We start from the raw sequence: 21819 nt of genomic DNA on the forward strand, positions 1-21819 counted from the left end.
ATGAGGCCAACTACTTAAGTACCTAAAGCATGAATTTAGGTGCCTATCTTTAGGCTCCTAGTTTTGAAAATCTTGGTCTGATCTTTCGGGTGTAAAATAATTAAAGCAATATTTATAACTCCCCATTGTCTGTTTCTTTAAGAAATGTCTTTTCTATTATCTGGTCATTATCCTTATACCTTTCTCAGTTGCAGCAAATCAGTCATGGTTTACTGTTTGGCACTAGCTATCGAGGTTTCCAATCTGTAACCTTGACTGATCAATTCAAAACCCACTAGCAGATCACTGGCTAATTTATTAAGGCAAGGCTCTTATCCGATATCCTCTCACTAGAAGTTAAGTGGCAGCAGAGAAACAATTTTACCTTGCTGTTATTACATGAGAAGGCAAAAGAATTGTATAAACACTTACCAATTGCTAAGCCATCACTGAAGTTGTGTAGTCCATCACCCATAATCACCATCCAGGCTAGAGTAGCAATCCCAGCATCCTTCAGCTCTTCGCGAGAGTAGCGCTGACTGTGGCTGTGTGGATGATGGTTCTGGGTATGATGGTGATGCAGAATGTGATGGTAGTCATGATGATGGTGACTCAGATGATCTGACTGTCCAAGAGTGTCATGTAAATGTGAATGACATTTATTTCTACACCCCCTGGATACATATTCATTGTCAGCTTCCTCTTGATGGGAATGAGCTATCATGACTTCTTCTTCTTCCTGTACCACAGGTTGCTGAGAAATGAAGTGTGATGGATCTTGTGACTCAGACCCTAGGTAACCTTCAGGCCCTTGTAAATAAGAAAATAAATAAGACTACATAACTGTACATAAAAATAATCACATACAACGTTATGTTACAATAAGAGAAAAGCAAGGAAATTCAGAATTGAGGCTGACACCATCTTCTACTGTGACTAATACTTTCCTTTTAAATATCATCTCAAAATTTCCCTAAACTCACCATGAAATTCTATGGAAATGTTACAAAATTATAAAAAAAGTCTTAACTCCTAACTCATCTCTAAAGACTCATTTCCAAAAAACAAAATCCCCACAAGTTATACTGTGGTGATCTAACTTCTTTCAGCTGATAATATATATTATTTTCATAGCAACAATAGATTATACCATATTACATATTAAATAATTTGCTAGTTTTTAAAACTATTTTTCTTAAGCACAAATGTGTACAGTTTTTACTTTTTAAACTTGCACAATTTGACTTGTAGACCATTTGTTTTGAAAATTAAAAGTCTGCAATCACATTGTGTGTACTTTTCATGAATTTTAGGCTGAATTATAAGCCACCAAAATCAGAGAAGTTATATTATAAGAATCAATTCAGGCACTTTTTTTGTGATGATATAGATGTAATTGATCACTCATGCAAATCCATAAGTCTGAACTTCCAAAAAATAGTCAGACATATGCACAGAAGAAAAGTATGTAATACAGAAGGACATAGCAAGTTGTATTAAACATTTAATGTCAAGCTAGGTCAGTTAAATTAAGAATTGGCTCTAACTGGCACATCAGTTAAATTCTTTACCTGCAGTGAGTGACACTGAAAGAAGTGCACAATTCTTTTTTTTTTTCCAAAGACAGAAAAGTAATTTGCAATATAATCCTGAAACAAAACCCCATTGGCCTCAGCACCAATGGGAACTGGTTTCTGCAAAATAAGATATGATCCATACAGCTACATGAAAACTACAAATGGGGATCAGTAAAACTGAATTCCTCTGCAACATCTATGCAGATAATCTCAGATACAGAAGAGTTCTGGTTGAGGCTACAGGATCATGCAGGACATGCAACACTGAGCCAAAATATGAGCTTTTATGTATTCTCAGGAGAGTTTGGGGTACTGTCTAATCAAATAGATAATATTAGTATTCTGGTAGTTATGGTCAGTGTTAGATGCCTGAGATGCTTAAAAAACAAGAGAGAGAAAATCGGAGAAAAAAATGCAATTAAAAAAAAGCCAGAGATAATTTATCATGCCGGAAACACCATCTCCTGTAAGTTACAGATAAAAAGTGCTGTCTCCAGATAATATGATTGCAGGAGATACATCCATGTGACTTGGGGTCTCTACAAACTGAACAAAGTTTCTTTTTTAAACTATGACTATTTTGGTACTGTTCTACTCGGTGAAGCAGTTCATCTCAGAAGCATTTTTGGGAGTCAAAATGTATGGTGTTTCGCTCAAGAATCTGAAAAATGAGTTAAAGCGGTGTAGCGAGGCGGTGGGATATCCCACAGCCCCGCTGAGGGCCGAATCTCCCCTAATACCAATGTGGGCGGAGCCACCGGGTCCAACGGCCGCCCCTCCGAGGTCACGGCCCCGACCTGGAAGTATAAAAGCCCGCCTGCAGAGCTTAGCGGAGGCCAGGCCGGCGGAGAGAGCAGACGTCCGTGGCCGAGCTCCCGCTTCGGAAACAGCCGCAGGCCACGACCAGCCTGCTGACACACCGGGCCGGTCAAGCCTACCTCTCACCAGCTACCCCGAGGAGGACTGGCCGAGCCTGCCCCGTGCCAGCTACCCCGAGGAGGACTGGCCGAGCCTGCCCCGTGCCAGCTACCCCGAGAAGGACTGGCCGAGCCTGCCCCGTGCCAGCTACCCCGAGAAGGACTGGCCGAGCCTGCCCCGTGCCAGCTACCCCGAGAAGGACTGGCCGAGCCTGCCCTTCACCAGCATTGGCTCCTCTAGGTAGGTAGCGGAGAGCACTGACGACACTAAGACAGCCCAGGTACCATACGAGGGGGAGAGTGGAAGTAGCCCGGGGGCAGCCAACCCCAGTCTGGCTGCTGCACTGCCAGAGCCAAGGTCAGTGTGTTGTGGCCAGGATCCCCACTGACAGCAGCAAGTTTCCGCCGCTGCTAGGGCCCCGGGCTGGGACGCAGTGGAGTGGGAGGGCCTGCGTCCCCACTGCCACCCACTCCTTGGGTGGCAGATTCCCCCTGGCCTAGAGAGGCTGGGTACCTAGGTAACTATTTGCTTGCTGCCCCACCCTGACCTAGGGCCTGGGCTGCCACAAACTGACCCAGCCCCTGCTTACGGGTCTGAGCCCCTAACTGTGGGTCTGCGGTCCCTGACTGCCGCCGGACCAGAGCGAGGTGGTGGGATACCCCACAGCCCCACTGAGGGCCGAACCTCAGCCCAAACCTACTACAGCGGTAACAAAAGTGAAAGTAACCCTTCTAACCCTGAACATAGAAACAGAAATAAACCCAAATCCCCATTTATTTTTTTCAATTTTCTGCAGTTTGGTATATGACTCAGCCTTGCAATAGGATCAAGAGGAGAAAGTGGAAGTCTCTAATGGGGTAACAGGAGAACATGAAATCCAGGGTTTAAAGGAGCGAGGCACAGGTGCATAAGTCAACTTCATCTATGCTTTCAATCCACCAACTTCAGTGGGCTTTCACAAGCATGTGTATATTTGTTCTCAGACAGAACACTGCTGTACTTGGACAAATTTTTGACAAATATCACACTAATATGCAAGACATTTTGTAATGATATTTTCACCTCAGAATTGCTTTAATCTCACTCTTGCTGAGAGTGAGGTATTTTGATCACACTATAACATTAAGTAATCTCATTCTGGATTTTAAATTAATCACACACATGCCCTGTTTACTCCTACCTTACAATCCAAGAGCGTATCATAGTGGATATTTCAGTAGCCGAACACATAGTACTGAAAAGCAGCCTATAAAAATCAAAAAGCTCAATGTTTTATTGTAAACTTGTACCAAAAGATCTGGACATTTGGTGGCACTCTTGTTCCATGAAATTTTTAAGGTGTTTTCATTAATGGTCTGATTTTGAGAAATGCTGAATACCTACAGCTTTCCTCTCCCCAATTAACTTCACCTAGAATTGTGGGTGCTCAGCCCTTCTGAAAATCAGGTCTTCAGGCATTTGAAATATGTAAGCTTGAGACGCATAGACTCTTAAAAATCCTTCCTCCATAGAGTTACAGGTACTATTAGTCTAGAAATTGGTAGATGCATAAGCATCCTAAACTTCTGTAGACAGAAAGGCTTAAAAAGTAGTTTTGATTTCTGGTGCTCAATCCTGGATCACAAGGGTAGAAGCTTAAAAATTCAAAAAAACCACATGGACTACTTCAAACTCCTATCAACTTTAAAAAAAAAAAAAAAAAGTTAAAAATCAACTTACTTAAGGTCAATCCTCTGTATACCAATGTGTATCAAGTTTTTGTTTCAAGAAAGATGTAACTAACCTAGTTACATAGTGATCCAGCCAACAGTAAGTGAAAGGATCAATGAGCCTTCAATAGCATAGAAAAGATTCTTTACTCTTTTGATTGATACAGTTGTGCAATAGTATTACTGAGACTTACGATAATCTGCATCTAATTTTTCTTCATTTGTTGAAAACTTCTTAGTTTCTGCATCTTCATTTTTTTTCTGACTCCAAAAGAAAAATCGAAGTTATAAATATTTTACTTATTTTTCAGGATATACATGAGCAACACACAGTATATTCATAAACTTATGCAGCATGAAAATCAAGAGGACAGCATGGAGATATCCAAAGAATGCACAATCAGGAAGAGTACTAGAATGTCTGCAGAAGCAGAGTAAAAAGGCAAAGAATTAGTGAGGGTACAGAAGAAAAAAAAATGTCACAATGAGCAGGCATAAGTATTATTTATACAGAATTACACAGTAACTATAGTTCTACTTTATACTGGAAACACCTCTAAAGCCTAACAAAATGCCAATTTTTTACCTGTTGTAGTGTTTAATGCATACTCAAATTTTAAAGAAATGTCTCATTAAAACATGATGAAAACCAAGCATCTGCTCTGCCTGGGAACTACTTGCCCAGAGTTACCTTACAAAGAGCAAAGAAGTTTAGCTGTAGTCAGGGAGACTGATCCTGCCACCCTCATGAGTATTTCTCACCCATTTTTACACTAGGCAGCTTGCTACAGTGGACACCATTTTGTAAAATATCAACTTTTATGCCCACAGTAGTTAGAATAGGAATAACACCAATGACGTAAGCGTAAGGACTACCATAACAATCCCAGCGTAGTAACCGCTTGGGATTTTTGGAGGGAGGAGGAGGAGAATGGTGGGGTGGTTTGTTGTTGTTTTAAGATGGCACTCACTGTAGATCAGGTCTTTCACTGTAACTTCAAGATAAACAATTAAAAGATGCAAACTGAATTATCTGCTTGTGTAAGAAAATTAACAGAATTCTTCTTTGTAGGAATATAAATATAGGTCTACTCTGAAGGCATAAAGATGGTTAGGGTCACTCAAAAGTATACTACTATAGACTTATAAGCAAAAATTGAGTTGTGAGCACATTCCTCATTAGTTACCAAATCTAATCAACAAGCCGCTCTCTACAAAAGAGAATTTTCCACAGACACGAATATTACATAGTGCAATGAGGTTTCAAAATGTAAATTTCCCTACCTTTTTCTTCTTGTCTTTAAACTGCTTAATTAAAGTGATCAAATGCTCAGCTAGAAACATGAAATACAGGCCTCCAAGGGCTGTCAGTCCCTTCCATGTGGAATCCAAATAAGCAGTTTCTTCTACACTTTGAAAGACAAGATGCTTGAACAGGGCATCTTCATTTTGTTCAAGTAAAGGTTTCTCGTGGTGATGGTGATGATTTCCATGAGACTAAGGGGGATTCGAAAGAAAAACATTCAAGTTCCACTAATTCAGAACAAATTTCAATACAACAGAAGAAAAAAAAAAATGAAAGTGTGCTCTGCGGCTCATTTTCATTGACTCCTGAGACGAATCTCATTACTTTCTTAATGTCAGAAAGAAATGTAAATGAAAACAACTCAAAATTGATTAAATGGCCGTAATGTTTGTGGGTAAAGGGAAATATTTAAAGAGTACATGCAGACCCAGCCTTCACCCTCTACCAAGTATGTATATGCACCTTTCATTATAATGGTTTACAACATTAGGATGCTCTTGCTAAATCTTCAGCTAGTAGTGGTGGCCCAGACCACCATTTTTACTGCCTCGTCTTTAGCTGACAAAGAAGCTATGAACATTCCTTTCTAATATGGACCATGCAATAATGACCCAAGCCTTTGCCTACTCTCAACAGAGGACCCCATCTCTGGCAGTCTTCCCCATTGGAAGGCTACTAAAACCAGAGCTGTGCAGCTTTCAGGGCAGGAGAGAAGGACTTCTGCTGCCAATATATTTTTGAGGTGGCAACAGCAGTAATTTTGTTTAATATACACGTTGATTAAATGTATGTTTTGAAACAGAAAACCATGTTCACTTCCTATGACAATAAATAAATGGCTGGTTAAATAGAGCAGAAAGGGTTAAAACAACAATCTGCTAGCTAAAAAGGATCCCCCAACTGAGGCAGATTAGTGTTAAGGTGAATAATGAATAAACCAGCTGACAGAAGCACCATTATGGAGATTGAATTTTAATACCAGAGGAAACAAAAATCTAGGTATTACATTCAAAGTGCTCTAAAAAGACTATTGATTGGCACTAAAAAAATCAAACTACTCCCTTTCCCATTGTGTTGCAGGTATGCTGGATCTTGGGCAGCAGTTAAACAAGTCAACTCATATCAAGACTACTTTGGGAATAGTGTGTGGAAGTTATTTTGCATTATTTTGTTTGGGTTTTTTTGGAAGGGGGGGGTGGGGAGGACAGGCATCCAGAGAGAATAAAATAACACCTATTGAACAGGACAAAATCACAAGGGAAAATATTTGATAATGATAAATTTCCTAATTTTCACTCTCCGTAGTATAGTAGTAAATTTTAAAGATGGAGATAAAAATTCTAGATTATGTGTCTGACCAGATTTAATTCCTTAGGTCAAATTTTGAGATAGAGGTGTATTCCCCTAAAAAGCCCCAATGCATTCCTAAAGTAGAATTTCTTGTGCAGTATGAAAGAGGAAATCCCCTGGGGTCCAGATTCAGACCCGATATAAGCATGGTACAACTCCCATAAAACACTCTGGATCAAATGCAATAGTGACAAACAGTTTAAGTGGGTTGGAAAATGGTTGTAAACTAGAGCTGTCAAGGAATTTAAAAAATTGCACGATTAATCACACTGTTAAATAATATTAGAATACCATTTATTAAATAGTTTTGGATATTTTCTACATTTTCAAATATATTGATTTCAATTACAACACAGCATAGAGAATGTACAGTACTCACTTTATTTTTGATTACAAATATTTGCACTGTAAAAAACAAAATAGTATTTTCAATTCACCTAATACAAGTACTGTAGTATAATCTCTTTATTATGAAAGTTGAACTTACAAATGTAGAATTATGTACAAAAAATAACTGCATTCAAAGAAAAGAAACAATGTAAAACTTTAGAGCCTGCAAGTCCATTCAGTCCTACTTCTTGTCCAGCCAATAGCTCAGACAAACAAGTTGCCCCACAATAGGAGAGAACGCTGCCCACTTCCTGTTTACAGTATCACCTGAAAGTGAGAACAGTCATTTGCATAGCACTGTTGTAACCAGCGTTGCAAGATATTTATGTGCCAGATGCACTAAAAATTCGTATGTCCCTTCATGCTTCAACCACCGTTCCAGAGGTCATGCGTCCATGCTGATAACTGGTTCTGCTCGATAACCATCCAAAGCAGTGAGGACCGATGCATGTTCATTTTCAACATCTGAGTAAGATGCCACAAGCAGAAGGTTGATTTTCTTTTTTGGCGGTTCGGATTCTGTAGGTTTCCGCATCGGAGCGTTGCTTCTGAAAGTATGCTCTACACCTCGTCTCTCTACAGCTTTTGGAAGGCACTTCAGATTTTGCAGGGTTGACTGCTTTAGCTATCTTTAGAAATCTCACATTGGTACCTTCTTTGTGTTTCATCAAATCTGCAGCAAAAGTGTTCTTAAAATGAACATGTGCTGAGTCATCATCCAAAACTGCTGTAACATGAAATATATGGCAGAATGCGGGCAAAACAGAGCAGAAAACAGTCCTCCCCCAAGGAGTTCAGTCACAGATTTAATTAACGTATTATTTTTTGGAATGATGGCCGAAGCACCAAGGGACATACAAATGTTTAGCATATCTGGCACGTAAATACCTTGCAATGCTAGTTACAAAAGTGCCATGCTAACGTCTGTTCTCACATTCAGGTGACATTGTAAATAAGAAGCAGGTAGCATTATCTCGCGTAAATGTAAACAAACTTGTTTGTCTTAGTGATTGGCTGAACAAGAAGTAGGACTGAGTGGACTTATAGGCTCTAAAGTTTTACATTAAGTAACTGTACTCAAAAACAAAACAAAACAAAAATCTACATTTGTAAGTTGCACTTTCACGACAGAGTGCTCTACAGTACTTATCTGAAGTGAACTGAAAAATACTATTTCTTTTGTTTGCCATATTTACAGAGCAAATATATGTAATAAAAATAATAATATAAAGTGAGCATTGTCAACTTTTCATTCTGTGTTGTAACTGAAATCAATATATTTTCAAATGTAGGAAAACATCCAAAAATATGTAACAAGTTTCAACTGGTATTCTATTGTTTATCAGTTTGATTAAAACTGATTGTGATTTTTTTTTAATCCTTATTACTCTGAGTTAATCACGTGAGTTAACTGCGATTGACAGGCCCAGTGTAAACATTAAAGTAGTGTAGCTTATACTAAACTATCATTAAGTGTAAAAAATAAAATGTATCTTGAATATCAAAGGACACAGGAGCACAAAAAGCAACTTTCAGGAGGGTGCAAGATAAAGCAAATCAGCCTGATAAAAGGGTCAGAGCTGTTTTTAATCATGACCTGCTTTTCCTGCTCCAATCCCTGGTGTGAGAGAATTACCCTTATTTTACCCATCCACCTACCCACCCATTGAATGCCAAATCTGTGCAAGTTTTACTACCTTAATATATGCACCCAAGTTCCTGTCCCAGTTATAGCATTGCTGAATTTAGGCCTGAAGGCTAGTACTGAGTAGCACTTTGGTACACAAGAAGAGTGCTATTGGAGGTTCTTATGAAGAAGTGCATAGGAATTAGCAGCAGTGCTGCTTTTGTTGCTTCTTTTGAAAATTTTCAAATTAAGATACATTAGCAACCCCTTAATTGCAGCAAAAGTATGGTTCAAGCATCATTGAGAATACTGCTTTCACAAAGCCAGCCTTCCATGAGGTTTGTAAGTAAAGAACATGCAATAAAGCAAGCTGGATTTTTAGGATACTTGCACCCCAAGCGCAGAGGCCAAGAGACAAGTGCCTCCAGAATTTAAGAAACAGTTCAACAATAAAATTAACTGAAGGAAAAACCTACACATACAAAAAGTAAGGCTTTCAACTCACTGGATAACACTTAGTTTTACTGATGGCGTGTACCACAGGGTTGGACTGTCCCTGTACTATAAATCCGGTTCAGATTTCCCTAGAGGCAGAATTTTATAGTGATCTTAGTCCAGTTTCATTCAAAGTTGAGTCTCTTCAACCCCATCACATGGGGTAAGTGGCCTGGTACTAGTCCTCTCCAAGTGTTGCGTTCCCAGCATTTCTCAGATGCTCCATTCAGAGGATAAGCAGTGTCAGCATTTGAATGTTGCAATTATCTCTCTCCCCTGACACTGGAAAGAGATAATGGAGCTATTTCTATTTCTCAAAATAAATCAGGAGGTGGGGGAAGAAGATGAAAAGGAAAAAAAAAATACAGAAAGGATTCTAAATTACTGATCTACAAGAGCAACTTGTGTGTGAGGGACTGAGTAATGTACAAGAACACTGCAAACCAACGCATGATGGTGCAATTACATGCATTGAGGGAACCCTAGGTCAGATCAGAAACAGCAGCTAGTTTTACATAGATTATTCGAAGGTAGATCAGGGTCGGCAACCTGCGGCATGCGTGCCAAAGGCAGCACGCGAGCTGATTTTTAGTGGCACTCTGCTGCCAGCCAGGGTCCTGGCTGCCGACCCCACTCAGCCCGCTGCCTGCCTGGGTGAACGGAACCCCAGACCGGCAGCAGGCTGAGCGGGGCCGGGACCCCAGCTAGCATGAGCTGGTGGACGGAACCCCAGACTGGCAGCAGGCTGAGCCGCTCAGTCCGCTGATAGTCTGGGGTTCCGGCCGCCGGCCCCTTGCCAGCGGGGTCCCTGCCACTGGCCCCGCTCAGCTGCCGGCCTAGGCTACCAGCCGCCCGCGCCGCTCACCCCGCTGCCTGTCTGGGGTTCCAGTCGCCAGCCCCTTGCCAGCTGGGGTCCAGGCCTCCGGTCCTGCTCAGCCCGCTGCAAGCCTGGGGTACCAGCAGCTGGCCCAGGGCTTTGCTCCTGGCCTGGGGCTTTGCAGCCACCCCCAGCTGTGGCCCACTGGCCCCAGCCTGGGGCACTGAGGAGTGCAGCTCAGCACCTCCATCTTAAAAATGGTTCCAGGCTTGGATATTTTTAAGTCCTGGTTTGCTGCTTATATCAGACCATGTCTGTGTTTGACCTTGTGCGTGCCCCCTGTCACCATTTTTCCCCCACACTGAGAGTTGAGGGGAACATTTGACAAAATGGCAGCTCCTAAGAAAGCAAAGTTAGATGTCCGTTCATTTCAGCCTTCTTGGGCAGACATTTGGATTTATTGAAAAGAAGGACTGTGCTGTTTGTGCTTTCTGTTGTGAAAATGTTGTTTGTTGCATATCAAGCGTTCAATGACATTTTGAAACGAAGCATGAGAAAACCTTTCTTGATGAAGCAGACAAGACGGAATCAAAAAGGCAGTAGCAGGATATGAGAAGCAAAGAAGTGTTCTTAAAAACATAGAAGTGAGAGTAAAAATCAAGCTACAGAAGGAGGTTACAAGATTGCACAGTGCATTGCAAAAAAACAGAAAGTCATTTACAGATGGGGAATATATATAAAAAAAAAAGGTTTTCTTCAGCAGTTCAGAGATTTTGGTCAATGATTTGCCAAATAAAGATACGATCATATCTAGAATAAAAATTGCTTGTCTCAGAACAGTTGAGAGATGCATAACGAAATGGCAGAAAAATATTAAGGAAAAGCAGATGACTGCATTAAAAAAGACACAGCAGTGTTTAGCATTGCAGTTGATGAGTGTGGATAAAAACAACGTTCCACGTTTGGCAGTTGTTGCAAGATATTGTGCTTCTGATGAAATCCAAGAGGAATTTTGTTGCCTAAAACCCCTGCATGGCACAACAAAGGGGGAAGATATAGTGGAAAGTTTTGTAAACCATTTTGAAGAACGAGGAGTTGACATCAGAAAAATATTTTGTGTGACAACAGATGATGCTCCTGCCATGGTTGGAAAACAGAAAGGATTTGTTAAGTTACTTGAAGATCAAATTGGCCGCCTAACAGTCAAATTTCACTGCATCATCCACCAAGAAAACCTGTGTGCTAAAATTCCTAATTCAGAGCTTAATAATGTGATGAATACAGTGGTGCAAATTGTGAATTTCCTTGTTGCTCGATCTGCTTTGACTCACAGACAGTTTCAAGCACTGCTAGATGAGATGGATAATGCTTATAATGACATTCCACTTCACAGCAACATTTGGTGGCTAAGTCGTGGCAAGGTTTCGGTGCGCTTTGTAAACTGTTTTGATGCCCTTTTGTCGGAAAAAGGACAAAACTATTCCGAACTGGATGATAACAAATGGCTGCGTAAGCTCATGTTTCTAACAGACATCACCGCTCACCTAAACGAACTCAACCTCTGTCTCCAGGGTGCAGGGCAAACGGTTCTGGAACTTTATGAAGTTTGTTGTAAAACTAGCAGTTTTTTCTTGGGATATTCAAACTTCTACTTTCCGCTACTTCCAACAAACGAAAGAGCTACCAACACGTTGCACTGTCAGTGTCAATGAGATTGGAATGTACATGCAAGAACTGGAATCAGAATTTTCTGACAGATTTCAAGATTTCCAGCGATTTGGCCCAATGCTTTCTTTTCTAATTAAACCTGAAAAGTTCAACGAAAGCGACTTGGATTTGTCTGTATTTCAGTGGATGGGTGCTGAAGATTTCGAAATGCAGTTCATTCAGTTAAAAAGCTCAGAATTGTGGGCATCAAAGTTTGTAGATCGGTGGAGTGCACTTGAAGCTACTGAGAGAGATCACGGGGCCTCTATTCTGACCTGCTGGACGTCCCTGCCAGTGAAATTTAACTGAAAAAAAACTGCGTTTGCAATGCTTTCAGCATTTGGATCCACATACCTGTGTGTACAGGTATTTTCACACATGAAATCTGTCCTCTGACCCTCTCAGAGCCAGTTAACAACTGATCACTCAGAAGCCTGTGTGCAGCTTAAAGTATCCAAATACGGGCCAGACATTGGAAAACTCAGCAAGGAAAAGCAAGGGCAAGGATCACACTAAACTGATAAAATCTGCATTTTAATTTAATTTTAAATTAAGCTTCTTAAACATTTTAAAAACCTTATTTACTTTACATACAACAACAGTTTAGTTATACAATATAGACTTATAGAAAGACCTTCTAAAAACCTTCAAATGTATTACTGGCACACGAAACCTTAAATTACAGTGAATAAATGAAGACTTGGCACACCACTTCTGAAAGGTTGCCGACCCCTGAGGTAGATCACCTTTTCTTATTAGGTTAATACAAGTTTTCTTTAATGTCAATAAACCACTAGGTTTGGTAGACAGTCAAACCTAGTGTTAGTAGGCTTCCTAAAGCACTTAACATTGATAATGAAGTAATAAAGCCATATTTCACTATCATTTTTCAAGTTAAGATGAATGTCTTAATAGGAGTAAAAAAATACTTACATGTGGAAGGAGATGTAAAAAAGCATCTCCGCTCAGAGTCCCAACAGCCAGTGACACAAGGAAACTTAGAAGAAACTTGAAAAATACACGATTCATCAGAGGTATCAATATAACACCCAATAAAGAAAGAAAACTGATGATGGAGATTGATATAAAACCACCAATCCAAGCTGGTAAGAGAAATACAAAATATATCAGATGATGCTTGCTTTCTTCAAAACACGAATTTAGATGTTAATAACTTAGAAAATCCCGAGGATAAGGGTGTCTAGAAAGAACTCTTTGTACAGCACATAGAAAAGTCAAGTATTTAAGAAAAAAATAATAGTTTAGAATCTAAATATTTATATTAGCTATAAAAAAAGCAAATTTCAAATTTGAATGATTGTTGGTAAGATTTATTCTAAATTTAAAAAGAAATTAAAACCTACCTATTTGCAAAGAATTGTTTTTTGAAGGGCTTTCAGCCTTTTCACTAGCTGCATGCATTATGCAGAATTTGCCATCAATCTGGTTAATAATTGCTGGACAAAGATAGCTGAATTCTGTAGCAGTCAACAATACTTGTGTACTTATTCCATGAGACATCATCAGTTTTGATACATTCAAGCACTGCAGAAAGAAAAAACATGTTTACGATTAATAAGAACAGAAGTACTATCACATCCTAGAAAAACTGCAAGAGCAGTCCAATACCAGTTCAAAATACAGCAGCACCTCCCAAAAGTAGTGAAATCAATTTTAGCCAAGGTTGGTAACAAGGTGACTTCAGCTAAATAAACGTTTGCAAGTTTTATTCTGAAATAAGTGTCAATGCACACGCACCAAAATAATTAAACCCATCAGTTCACACCTTTTGTTGTTTCCGTTCAAATTTGTGCATAGATGGAAGCAGCCTCTATTCACTACACTCTAACCAAGACGACAGCCATCATTGAAGACTTTTAAATCCAATCTCCCTCAAGGTTCTATCCTTTCTTGTGTCTACAATACATGTTGCACACAGCCTGAGGGAGGTGGACAATGCATAGCAGTACAGGCGAGGGATGTGCTGGCCGCGGCTTCCCGCCGCCCCCATTGGCCCAGGACGGCAAACCGCGGCCAGTGGGGGCCGCGATCAGCCAAACCTGCTGCGTCAGCAGGTAAATAAACTGGCCCGGCCCGCCAGGGTGCTTACCCTGGCGAGCCGCGTGCCAAATGTTGCCGACCCCTGGGCTAGCCTCAGCCTCTGGACTGGATGCATGAGCTGTCTCATTCTTAACTGAAGGAAGACAGAAGTCATGCTGGGGGAAGAGGTCATTCTTCTGAGAGGCTCACAATAAATCTTTTCAATCACACCATTTCTATCGAAAGCCATGTTCTGAACACGTTTCTTCATGCAACTATCTTTGTACTGCACTACTTGCAGTCTTTAAAAGTCTAGTAATTCCTGTTTAGTAGGGCTGCCAGCCTTGTTTCTCCTCTGCTTGTGAAGAATGCAATATGCCTGAATACTGAATTCTGAATCTGTGATTATGTGCACACATACACACCCTGAATTATTTAGCTTAGCTACCTCCAGTGGGGTAAACAAACTTTAAAGAGGCCCTGCTGATTTTTAAGGCCCTTAATGGTGAAGGATTTGGCTGTAGGAAAAGCTCTCGTTACAGTGGTTTTATTTAGTGACACCAGCCAACAGGTCCATGAGCATTCCTTTCCCCTTTTAAAAAAGCAAGAGAAAAGACATTTTATTTTAATTTCGGTTTGTCTCTACAAAACCTCCCCAACCTCTTAAAGAAAAGAGGTAGAATCAAGCCCTCACTAAAAAAATAAAAAAGTATGTTTGTGATTGGGTTTTAATAATCTGTGCAACAGTTCCAGTGGAAGGTAGTAGTGGGGTGAATATTTACATACTACTTTAATAAAAAACAGATACTTCAAAATTAATTGGACTTATAATCAAAAACAGAAGTCTTCTTTTTGGGAAAAAAGCCTTACATTTTACAGAAGAGGACAATGAATGACAACTACCATGTCCTTACTAAGGGCAAGTTTACACTACAGTGCTACATTGGTACCGATGCAGCTGTGCCACTGTAGCGGGTCTGGTGAAGACGTGCTATGCCGATGGGAGAGCACTCTCCCATCAGCATAGTTACTCCACTTTAGCGAGAAGCAGAAGCTACGTCAGCGGGAGACATAGTGCCAGTATGGACAGCGCACAACTTGTGTCACTTTGGGGGGGTGGGGGGGGGTGCAGAGGAGGAGAAGAGGGCTTTTTCACACCCCTGAGCAACGTAAGTTATATTGACTTAGGTATTGCTTAGGTAATGTAGACCTGCCCTAAGAAGCAGGAGAAGTTAGGATAGGAAGAAACTTATGCTGCATTGAAATGCATGGGAAAAGCATTAAAGACACTGAAGGTTTTTTGTTTTGTTAAGTTTCATTACGCTTAAGGCTTCCAACTAAATTTTATTTTATTGTCAGAATGGTTTCAGGAATAACTCAGTGCCTGTATGTCCCTTCTAGGCTTCAAGCCCCTCCTAGACCTCATAATTCCCTCAGATCATCTGCTTGTCTTGACCTCAGGTCCATCCCACCTAAACCTCACTGTCTCAAAACCAAACTCCAACTTGAAAATACATGGTAGCAGCAAGGAAGTGGAAGTGAAATGAGAGGAGGATCATTTTTCAGGGACAAAGATGCAAGTATCTACAACAGCTCTAATTACCGAAGTAAAGAATGCTTAGACAGCAACTTTCACCAGAGAATGAGAATGTTTTACATAGGTGATTATTTCCCCCATTTTAAAAGGGAAAAGTTAGGTACAGCAAAACTTATTTGCCTGATCACAGAGCAGTAAGCCACTTGCAGAGTGGTGAACAGACTTTAGGGCTCCCAACCTCTAGAATACACGTTAATACTAGATTACATTTACCCAAAGATGATTAGTAAATATATATAATGAAACTTGCATAAAATCCATACTTAAGTTCCCAGGCCTCTCATTGATTTCTACGTAGGATGAATTACTTTCTGTCCTAGCCTTTTACTTCCAGCAGAAAAATGTAAGCCTACCTGGAATAAGTTCAGCAACATGCATGGTTATAGAAATGTTAAGCTTTCAAAAAGTATTAAGTATTTGTTTTTAATTTTTTTTTACTTATCTACTCTTTTCTACACCATAAAAAAACTTAATTGTGTCCTATAACAAGCATCAAAATCTTTCACATACTTGTGTCAGAAGTTAACTAGTCTTAAAATGTTCTCTTACAGAGAGAAACCAGAAGGAAAAAAATAATAAAAATCAAATATTACAACCCAGTATACAAACCAGAATGCACAACTATCCTCTTGTACCTGGGCATAACATGGATAATAATGTAACATTCCTACTGGAGTGTAAAATTATTACATAGCAAAATTATGTGTGCGTATATTTCAGATTTCACACACACACACACACACACTTACTTAAACACCAAAGCTTGCATCAAGATTCCTAGAAGTTAAATGAATGTCTCTGGAAGACAAACCATGCTAACACACGTCTAATGGGCATATGCCGCCAAGAAGAGTACAGAACATTAGTCTCACCTCTTGTGTATTTTGGTTTTTAAATTTAGAATACATGTAACTCCCTCTTTCAGATTCCCTTAGGGAAAGAAGTGATTCATTAGCTTTTCCATTAACAAGTAAACTCACACTGCTGCTTTCTGTAACATTCATGGCACTGGGGCTGGTTAGACTTGTATGAACAACAGGCTTCACTGCTCTGATTTCTGAATTCTGTAATACAGGATTGCCATCTGTAGCAGTGATGTTGCTAGATGCAGTTATTCCCATAACAGTGTTTTTGTTGCTTATCAAGTTCTGCTTGTGCTCAGCATTTTCTACTCTTTGTAATTCCTTTGCCTGACCATTACTAGGACCTTTATTTACACCACCAGATTCATGATTTGGGCAATCTGTTCTCTCAAAGTTTTTGCTTAGCATAACATGGTTATGATGAAGATGGTGATCATGATCGTGGCCAACAGTGACCCTTTTCACTTTATCTATTCCTATGTTTTGCAGCAACTTTCTAAATCCTTCAATAGTCAAAGTACTGTTCTCCCCATAACGATGGAAAAGTTCCTGAAGGTGATGCTTCTGCATAAGTGTTGCCAATTCAGTGTTGATACCAGCTGCCTTATCTAGAATGAATGTCTCAGAGGTCTGTGCAATAGTAGCTAGCTCTACTTCATGACGGTGACTTTCGCAGAACAATATGGAAAATGACAAAAGAAAGGCCATCAGCAGCTCATTCTCCATTGCAGCTTCCTGTAAAAAAGGAATGACAAAAGAAAGTTGAGACAGCACATATGTACTGTAGTGCAACTCATTGGCTAATTTAGCTGAACTGAATTATTACCTGAAAAGGTGCCATAGCAAGAGGAGTATTTTTAAGTTTGTGCTTGGACAGATCAAGTGTTGAAACCTGGCTTATATTGGTTTAGCTTGTTGGTAAATTTACAAGAGGCAAGCTAAACCAACATAAACCAGTGAGAGAGAATCATCACGCAAAAGTTCAAAATTGGTTTAAAGTTAAATTGGTGCAACTTGCGTTTAGAACAGCCCTGTAAGATAGCGTTTGACCAAACTCAGCATTGCAGTAGGGGGGAACTGTGCTGCTGAAGATTTTAGATCAGTGGTTTTCAACCTTTTTTTCTGGCGACCCAGTTGAAGAAAATTGTTGATGCCTGCGACCCAACGGAGCTGGGGATGAGGGGTTTGGGGTGTGGGAGGGGCTTGGGGTGTGGGAGGGGCTCAGGTCTGGGGGTGCAGGCTCTGGGGTGGGGCCAGAGATGAGGGGATTAGGGTGCAGGAAGGGGCTCTGGGTTTGGGGGGGAGGGGCTGGGGATTGGGGTGCAGGCTTACCTCAGATGGCTTCTGGTCAGCGGCACAGCAGGGGTGCAGAGGCAGGCTTCCTGCCTGTCCTGGCACCACGGACCATGCTGTGCCCCGGAAGCGGCCAGCAGCAGGTCCGACTCCTAGGCAGAGGTACCCAAGAGGCTCTGCGCAACTGTTTCCTGCAGGCACCGCCCCCTCCGCCCAGCTCACATTGGCCAGGAACTGGCCAATGCGATTGTGGAGCTGGTGCAGCACGCGGGGCCTCCCCCCGCCTAGGAGCCAGACCTGCTGCTGGCCACTTCTGGGGCACAGCATGGTGTCGGAACAGGTAGGGACTAGCCTGCCTTAGCCGGGCAGCACCACCGACAGGACTTTTAACGGCCCGGTTGGCGGTGCTGGCTAGAGCAGCTGTGGCCCAGTCCCTTCCATTTCGCAACCCAGTTCTGGGTCGCAACCCATGGTTTGAAAACCACTGTATTAGAGCAATGTAAAAGCAAGATCCTGAACTCCTCATCATTAAAACGTCATGACATACCTAATAAGAGTTAGAGTGTAAATTCATTTTCTACATAAATTAAGACTTATTCCTACAGTTGGCCTAATTTATACCTGTAGTTTCATTTTGATATAATAATCTCAATTTTTTGTAAATGATTGTGTAGTATTGCTGTGAGCTATTAAACATTACCACATTTCACTTCAAAGGTGCAGATAGAGATAAAATGATATAGAAACATGTACAAATGTAAGTTTGAAAGTGCCTTTGATCCTTTGACCAAAAAGTTGCTATAAATATTTGTAATGTTTTATGCAAAAGGGAACATTTAATTGTCAAATACAGTATTTAGATGCTGCCTAACATTTTAAATCAGTATTATGTTGCAGCAAAGACTACACATTTTTGAAGCCTGTTATTGCAAATAATTACACCTAAATGTACAGTTACTCCTGTGCTGATTCCCACTAACTATATTGAAATGCCATAAGGTAGGAACTACAGATTCAGGCCCTTGAATTCTGATTCTGCAAACACTTAAGCTTGTGCTTAATTTTACACATCATGGGACTACTCAGATGCTTTATTTGAAGCCCGTGCAGGAGCATTTGCAGTATTAGAATCTTAGTTTAAACGTAGACAAAGTGTTTACTTCATATTGTGGAGAAGTTGCCCCATATGCTCCATGGACACTGAACACAAAATACTCAATTAAGTTTCCCACTGAATATGGACAACAGTAAAACAGGTTAATTTTGAAGTACAAATCTTGTGTCCATTTCTTGTCAATCTAATGCAACTTTCCTCCAATTATCTCCAGTGCCCCGGACCAATCCCCTACTGCATCTGGTCCATTTCTAATATTAAACAAATTGCAAAGAGATGAAGCCAGCCCTAGAAAGCTGTGTGATTAAGACGACACATTAATTGCACACATGACAAACAACAGCGCCGGGGCTTGGGGCCTATCACCGAGTGAGTACACTAAGGCAGATGCGGCCCCGGGCTCGGCGAGTAGCTCAGGGGCGGCTCGGAGAACACTGCAGCTCTTTGTACAGCGGGAATGAGCGGGGCCGACACCCCCACGCGGGCAGCCGGGGGGGCTGGGGGCCGGGGCACATCCCCAGGCAGGAGAGCGGCCTCCGGGGGGCTTCGCTCCGCTCAGACATCGTCCGCCCGCATGCGGGGAGCGGCTGGGGCTCGGGGCCGAGGCTCGCGGACCGGCCGCAGTGGGAGCCGAAGAAGCCCGGCACAGGCGCGTCAGCCCCGCCTGCCCACGTGGCCTCCCCGGGGAGTCACGGCCACGCAGGCTCGGCCCGGTCCCGCCTCCCCTCACACCGCTCTGGCGGGGACAATTCACCTGGTCCTGCAGCGGCCCGTCCCTCAGCGCGGCCCCGTCACTCTTTCGTCTTCCGGCTTTGTTCACAATCACAGCGGGACCGGCGGAGTCCAGACCTGGCCGGCCGGCCAGCCAATCAGGATGTAGTGGAATGTCACAGGTTGACTCTGAGCCAATGGGCACAGGAGCCGCGAGCCCAGTCCCCTAGCGGCATACACAGGCCACGCGCCGGGTTGGGCGGCGGTTGAGTGAGCGGCTCAGGTTACGCGTACGCGCTGCCCTGTCTCGTTCCCCCTCGTGCCGCGCGCCGCGTCGGGTCCGTTCCCTGGCGCGGGGTTCGGCTGCTCGCGCGTCCCCCTCGGCAGGCGTGGGCGGGGCCGGAGACCCCCTGGGCGGCGGTTACTGCCCGGGCGACCCCGCGGAAGGCGGAACGGCCCCAGCGCCACTGGGCTGGGCCTGAAGGGCTGCCCGGTTACGTGCCGCGCTCCGGCGGGGCCGCTCGCCCCACAGTCCGGCCGGGCACGCAGGAGAAACCTGCCTGGGCCCGTGTCCGCTCGCTGGGGAGCTCCGCTCGCCGCCCGCCTGGCCAGACGCAGCACCGGGCGCTGGGGACCAGCTGGCGGCTGCCTCGCTGCTGCTCAGGGCGCGGGGGCAGGGACGTTATAAGGCGCGGGGTGACTCGCGGTGCCGTGGGAGCGGCCGGCGCCTGCTGATCTCACCCTCCCGGCAGCCAAAAGACCGGAGGGGGGAAGCCGAGCCCCGCCTCGGCGGCCCGCCAGCGCCGCAGTCCAGGCCTTGCCGCCCCCAGAGCCGTGGGGGGCAGCTCCGCTCTGCTGGTGGGCTGGTCCCTGCCAGGCTGGAGGCTGGCTGCGGTGTCGCTCAGGTCCCAGTTCCACATTTGCCTTTGTAACCGGCGGGTTGGACTGTGTTCAATTTAGGGTGACCCGATTTCATAAGGACAGACCCGTTATTTGGGGCTTTTTCTTATATAGGCTCCTATTACCCCCACTCCCTGTCCCAATTTTTCACACTTGCTATCTGGTCACCCTAGTTCAATTCAAGTTGAAGTTGTGCTTTCTCCACTTTAGATCCACATCTCCCTGAGACAGAACCAACTCAGCAAAGCCTGACTTCAATATTGTGATGTCTGCACAGCCTGTGTGGGGCATCTCAAGTGGGCTTGGAAGAGTTTCCCCTCCCCTCCGAGCCCTAGTCATGTTTTTAAAACATATCTGTAATTTATTTTCTAGAATTTATTTTGGTTGTTAGCTGATTATAACTAACACAGGTTGACCTAGCCACATCCATTGTGTTTTCTTTAGTTGTCTGAGCTGAGGAGAGGTTCCTTTTAATATTTTTGGGAGGGTGGGATGGTGGGGGTTGGGCGGGGAGATATTTGAGTGTATAGGGTGAGGGTTTTTGAGAAATGGCTTATAAATAATGTAACAGTTCAGGGCACCTGCACCTGTATTCTCTCTGATCTTTCGAGGGCACCCAGTCTAGGCTCCTGGACCCTCAACCATCTGCTCACCTAGGCAGAGACTGGCATCTCTCTCCCTCCTGACTAGATTTTTTCCCCAGGCTGCACAATGCCCTGCCTACGCTATGATATCACCAGCAAGCCAGACTGCCTGAACAAGTCAGCATCTGTGCTTTGCTTTCTCTTCAAAAGCTATTAATGTAATTGTTAGCAGTTACGAGTTACCACACATTTCTGCTAAGAAAGCACATTTTTCTTAAGGTGAAAGCATTACAGAGAAAACAACAAAAAATCTACCATCATGCTAATAAGCTTCGCAGAGATCACCGGCCCATTTCCAACAAAGGCTGTGGTAAAGGAGTTAATCCTTCAAAACACCTTGGAGTTTTTCTGTGCTTACAAATTCATAACTGCCTCAGCTCAGAATAAGCATACTGACAGAGCAGATCAGCCTGTTTCTTTATAAAGCTTTGGGGCCTTTGATCTTAAGATTCTGGGCACAGGTAATTAGTAGACAATGGTCCCTTCCTCAGGGCATAGCTTCAAAAGTCGGGTTTGTGCATAACTGGCAAAATATATTTGCGCTAACCTTCCCATAGCTACTTCCCAGGAACTCCACATGCAATGTCCCAAATTACCATTCTTGTCTGCCACATTTAATACAGTCTGTTGATCGTTAAAGTGCACAATAATACATAATATTTGCATTTAATACAATGGACTGCAAAGATACTTGAACTTAATTCAATAATGTTTTTCAAGTATATTGCAGGAAATTGCCATAGCTGTCACATTTCCACCCCTCCTCCCCCCAAAAAGACTTC

General features: G+C 42.7%; 1 protein-coding gene across 2 annotated transcripts in view; it reads right to left on the reverse strand.

The window, feature by feature from the left end:
- The window catches only part of SLC39A6 (solute carrier family 39 member 6), a 32376-nt gene extending 12221 nt beyond the window's left edge, over window positions 1-20155 (reverse strand). The window contains exons 1-7 of one of the 2 annotated variants that reach the window (XM_054018550.1): window positions 19537-20155; window positions 16385-17110; window positions 13240-13420; window positions 12809-12978; window positions 5468-5680; window positions 4378-4444; window positions 412-789 (exon numbers count right to left, since the gene is read on the reverse strand). In XM_054018550.1, the coding sequence (XP_053874525.1) occupies window positions 412-789; window positions 4378-4444; window positions 5468-5680; window positions 12809-12978; window positions 13240-13420; window positions 16385-17101 (1726 nt within the window). In that variant the 5' untranslated portion in view covers window positions 17102-17110; window positions 19537-20155. The remainder of the gene's footprint in view (window positions 1-411; window positions 790-4377; window positions 4445-5467; window positions 5681-12808; window positions 12979-13239; window positions 13421-16384; window positions 17111-19536) is intronic. The other variant, XM_054018551.1, reaches the window with a different exon arrangement.
- Between the last annotated feature and the right edge of the window lie 1664 nt (window positions 20156-21819).

This window comes from Malaclemys terrapin, chromosome 2, assembly GCF_027887155.1.
Source record: "Malaclemys terrapin pileata isolate rMalTer1 chromosome 2, rMalTer1.hap1, whole genome shotgun sequence".
In the NCBI taxonomy this organism is placed as follows: domain Eukaryota; kingdom Metazoa; phylum Chordata; order Testudines; family Emydidae; genus Malaclemys; species Malaclemys terrapin.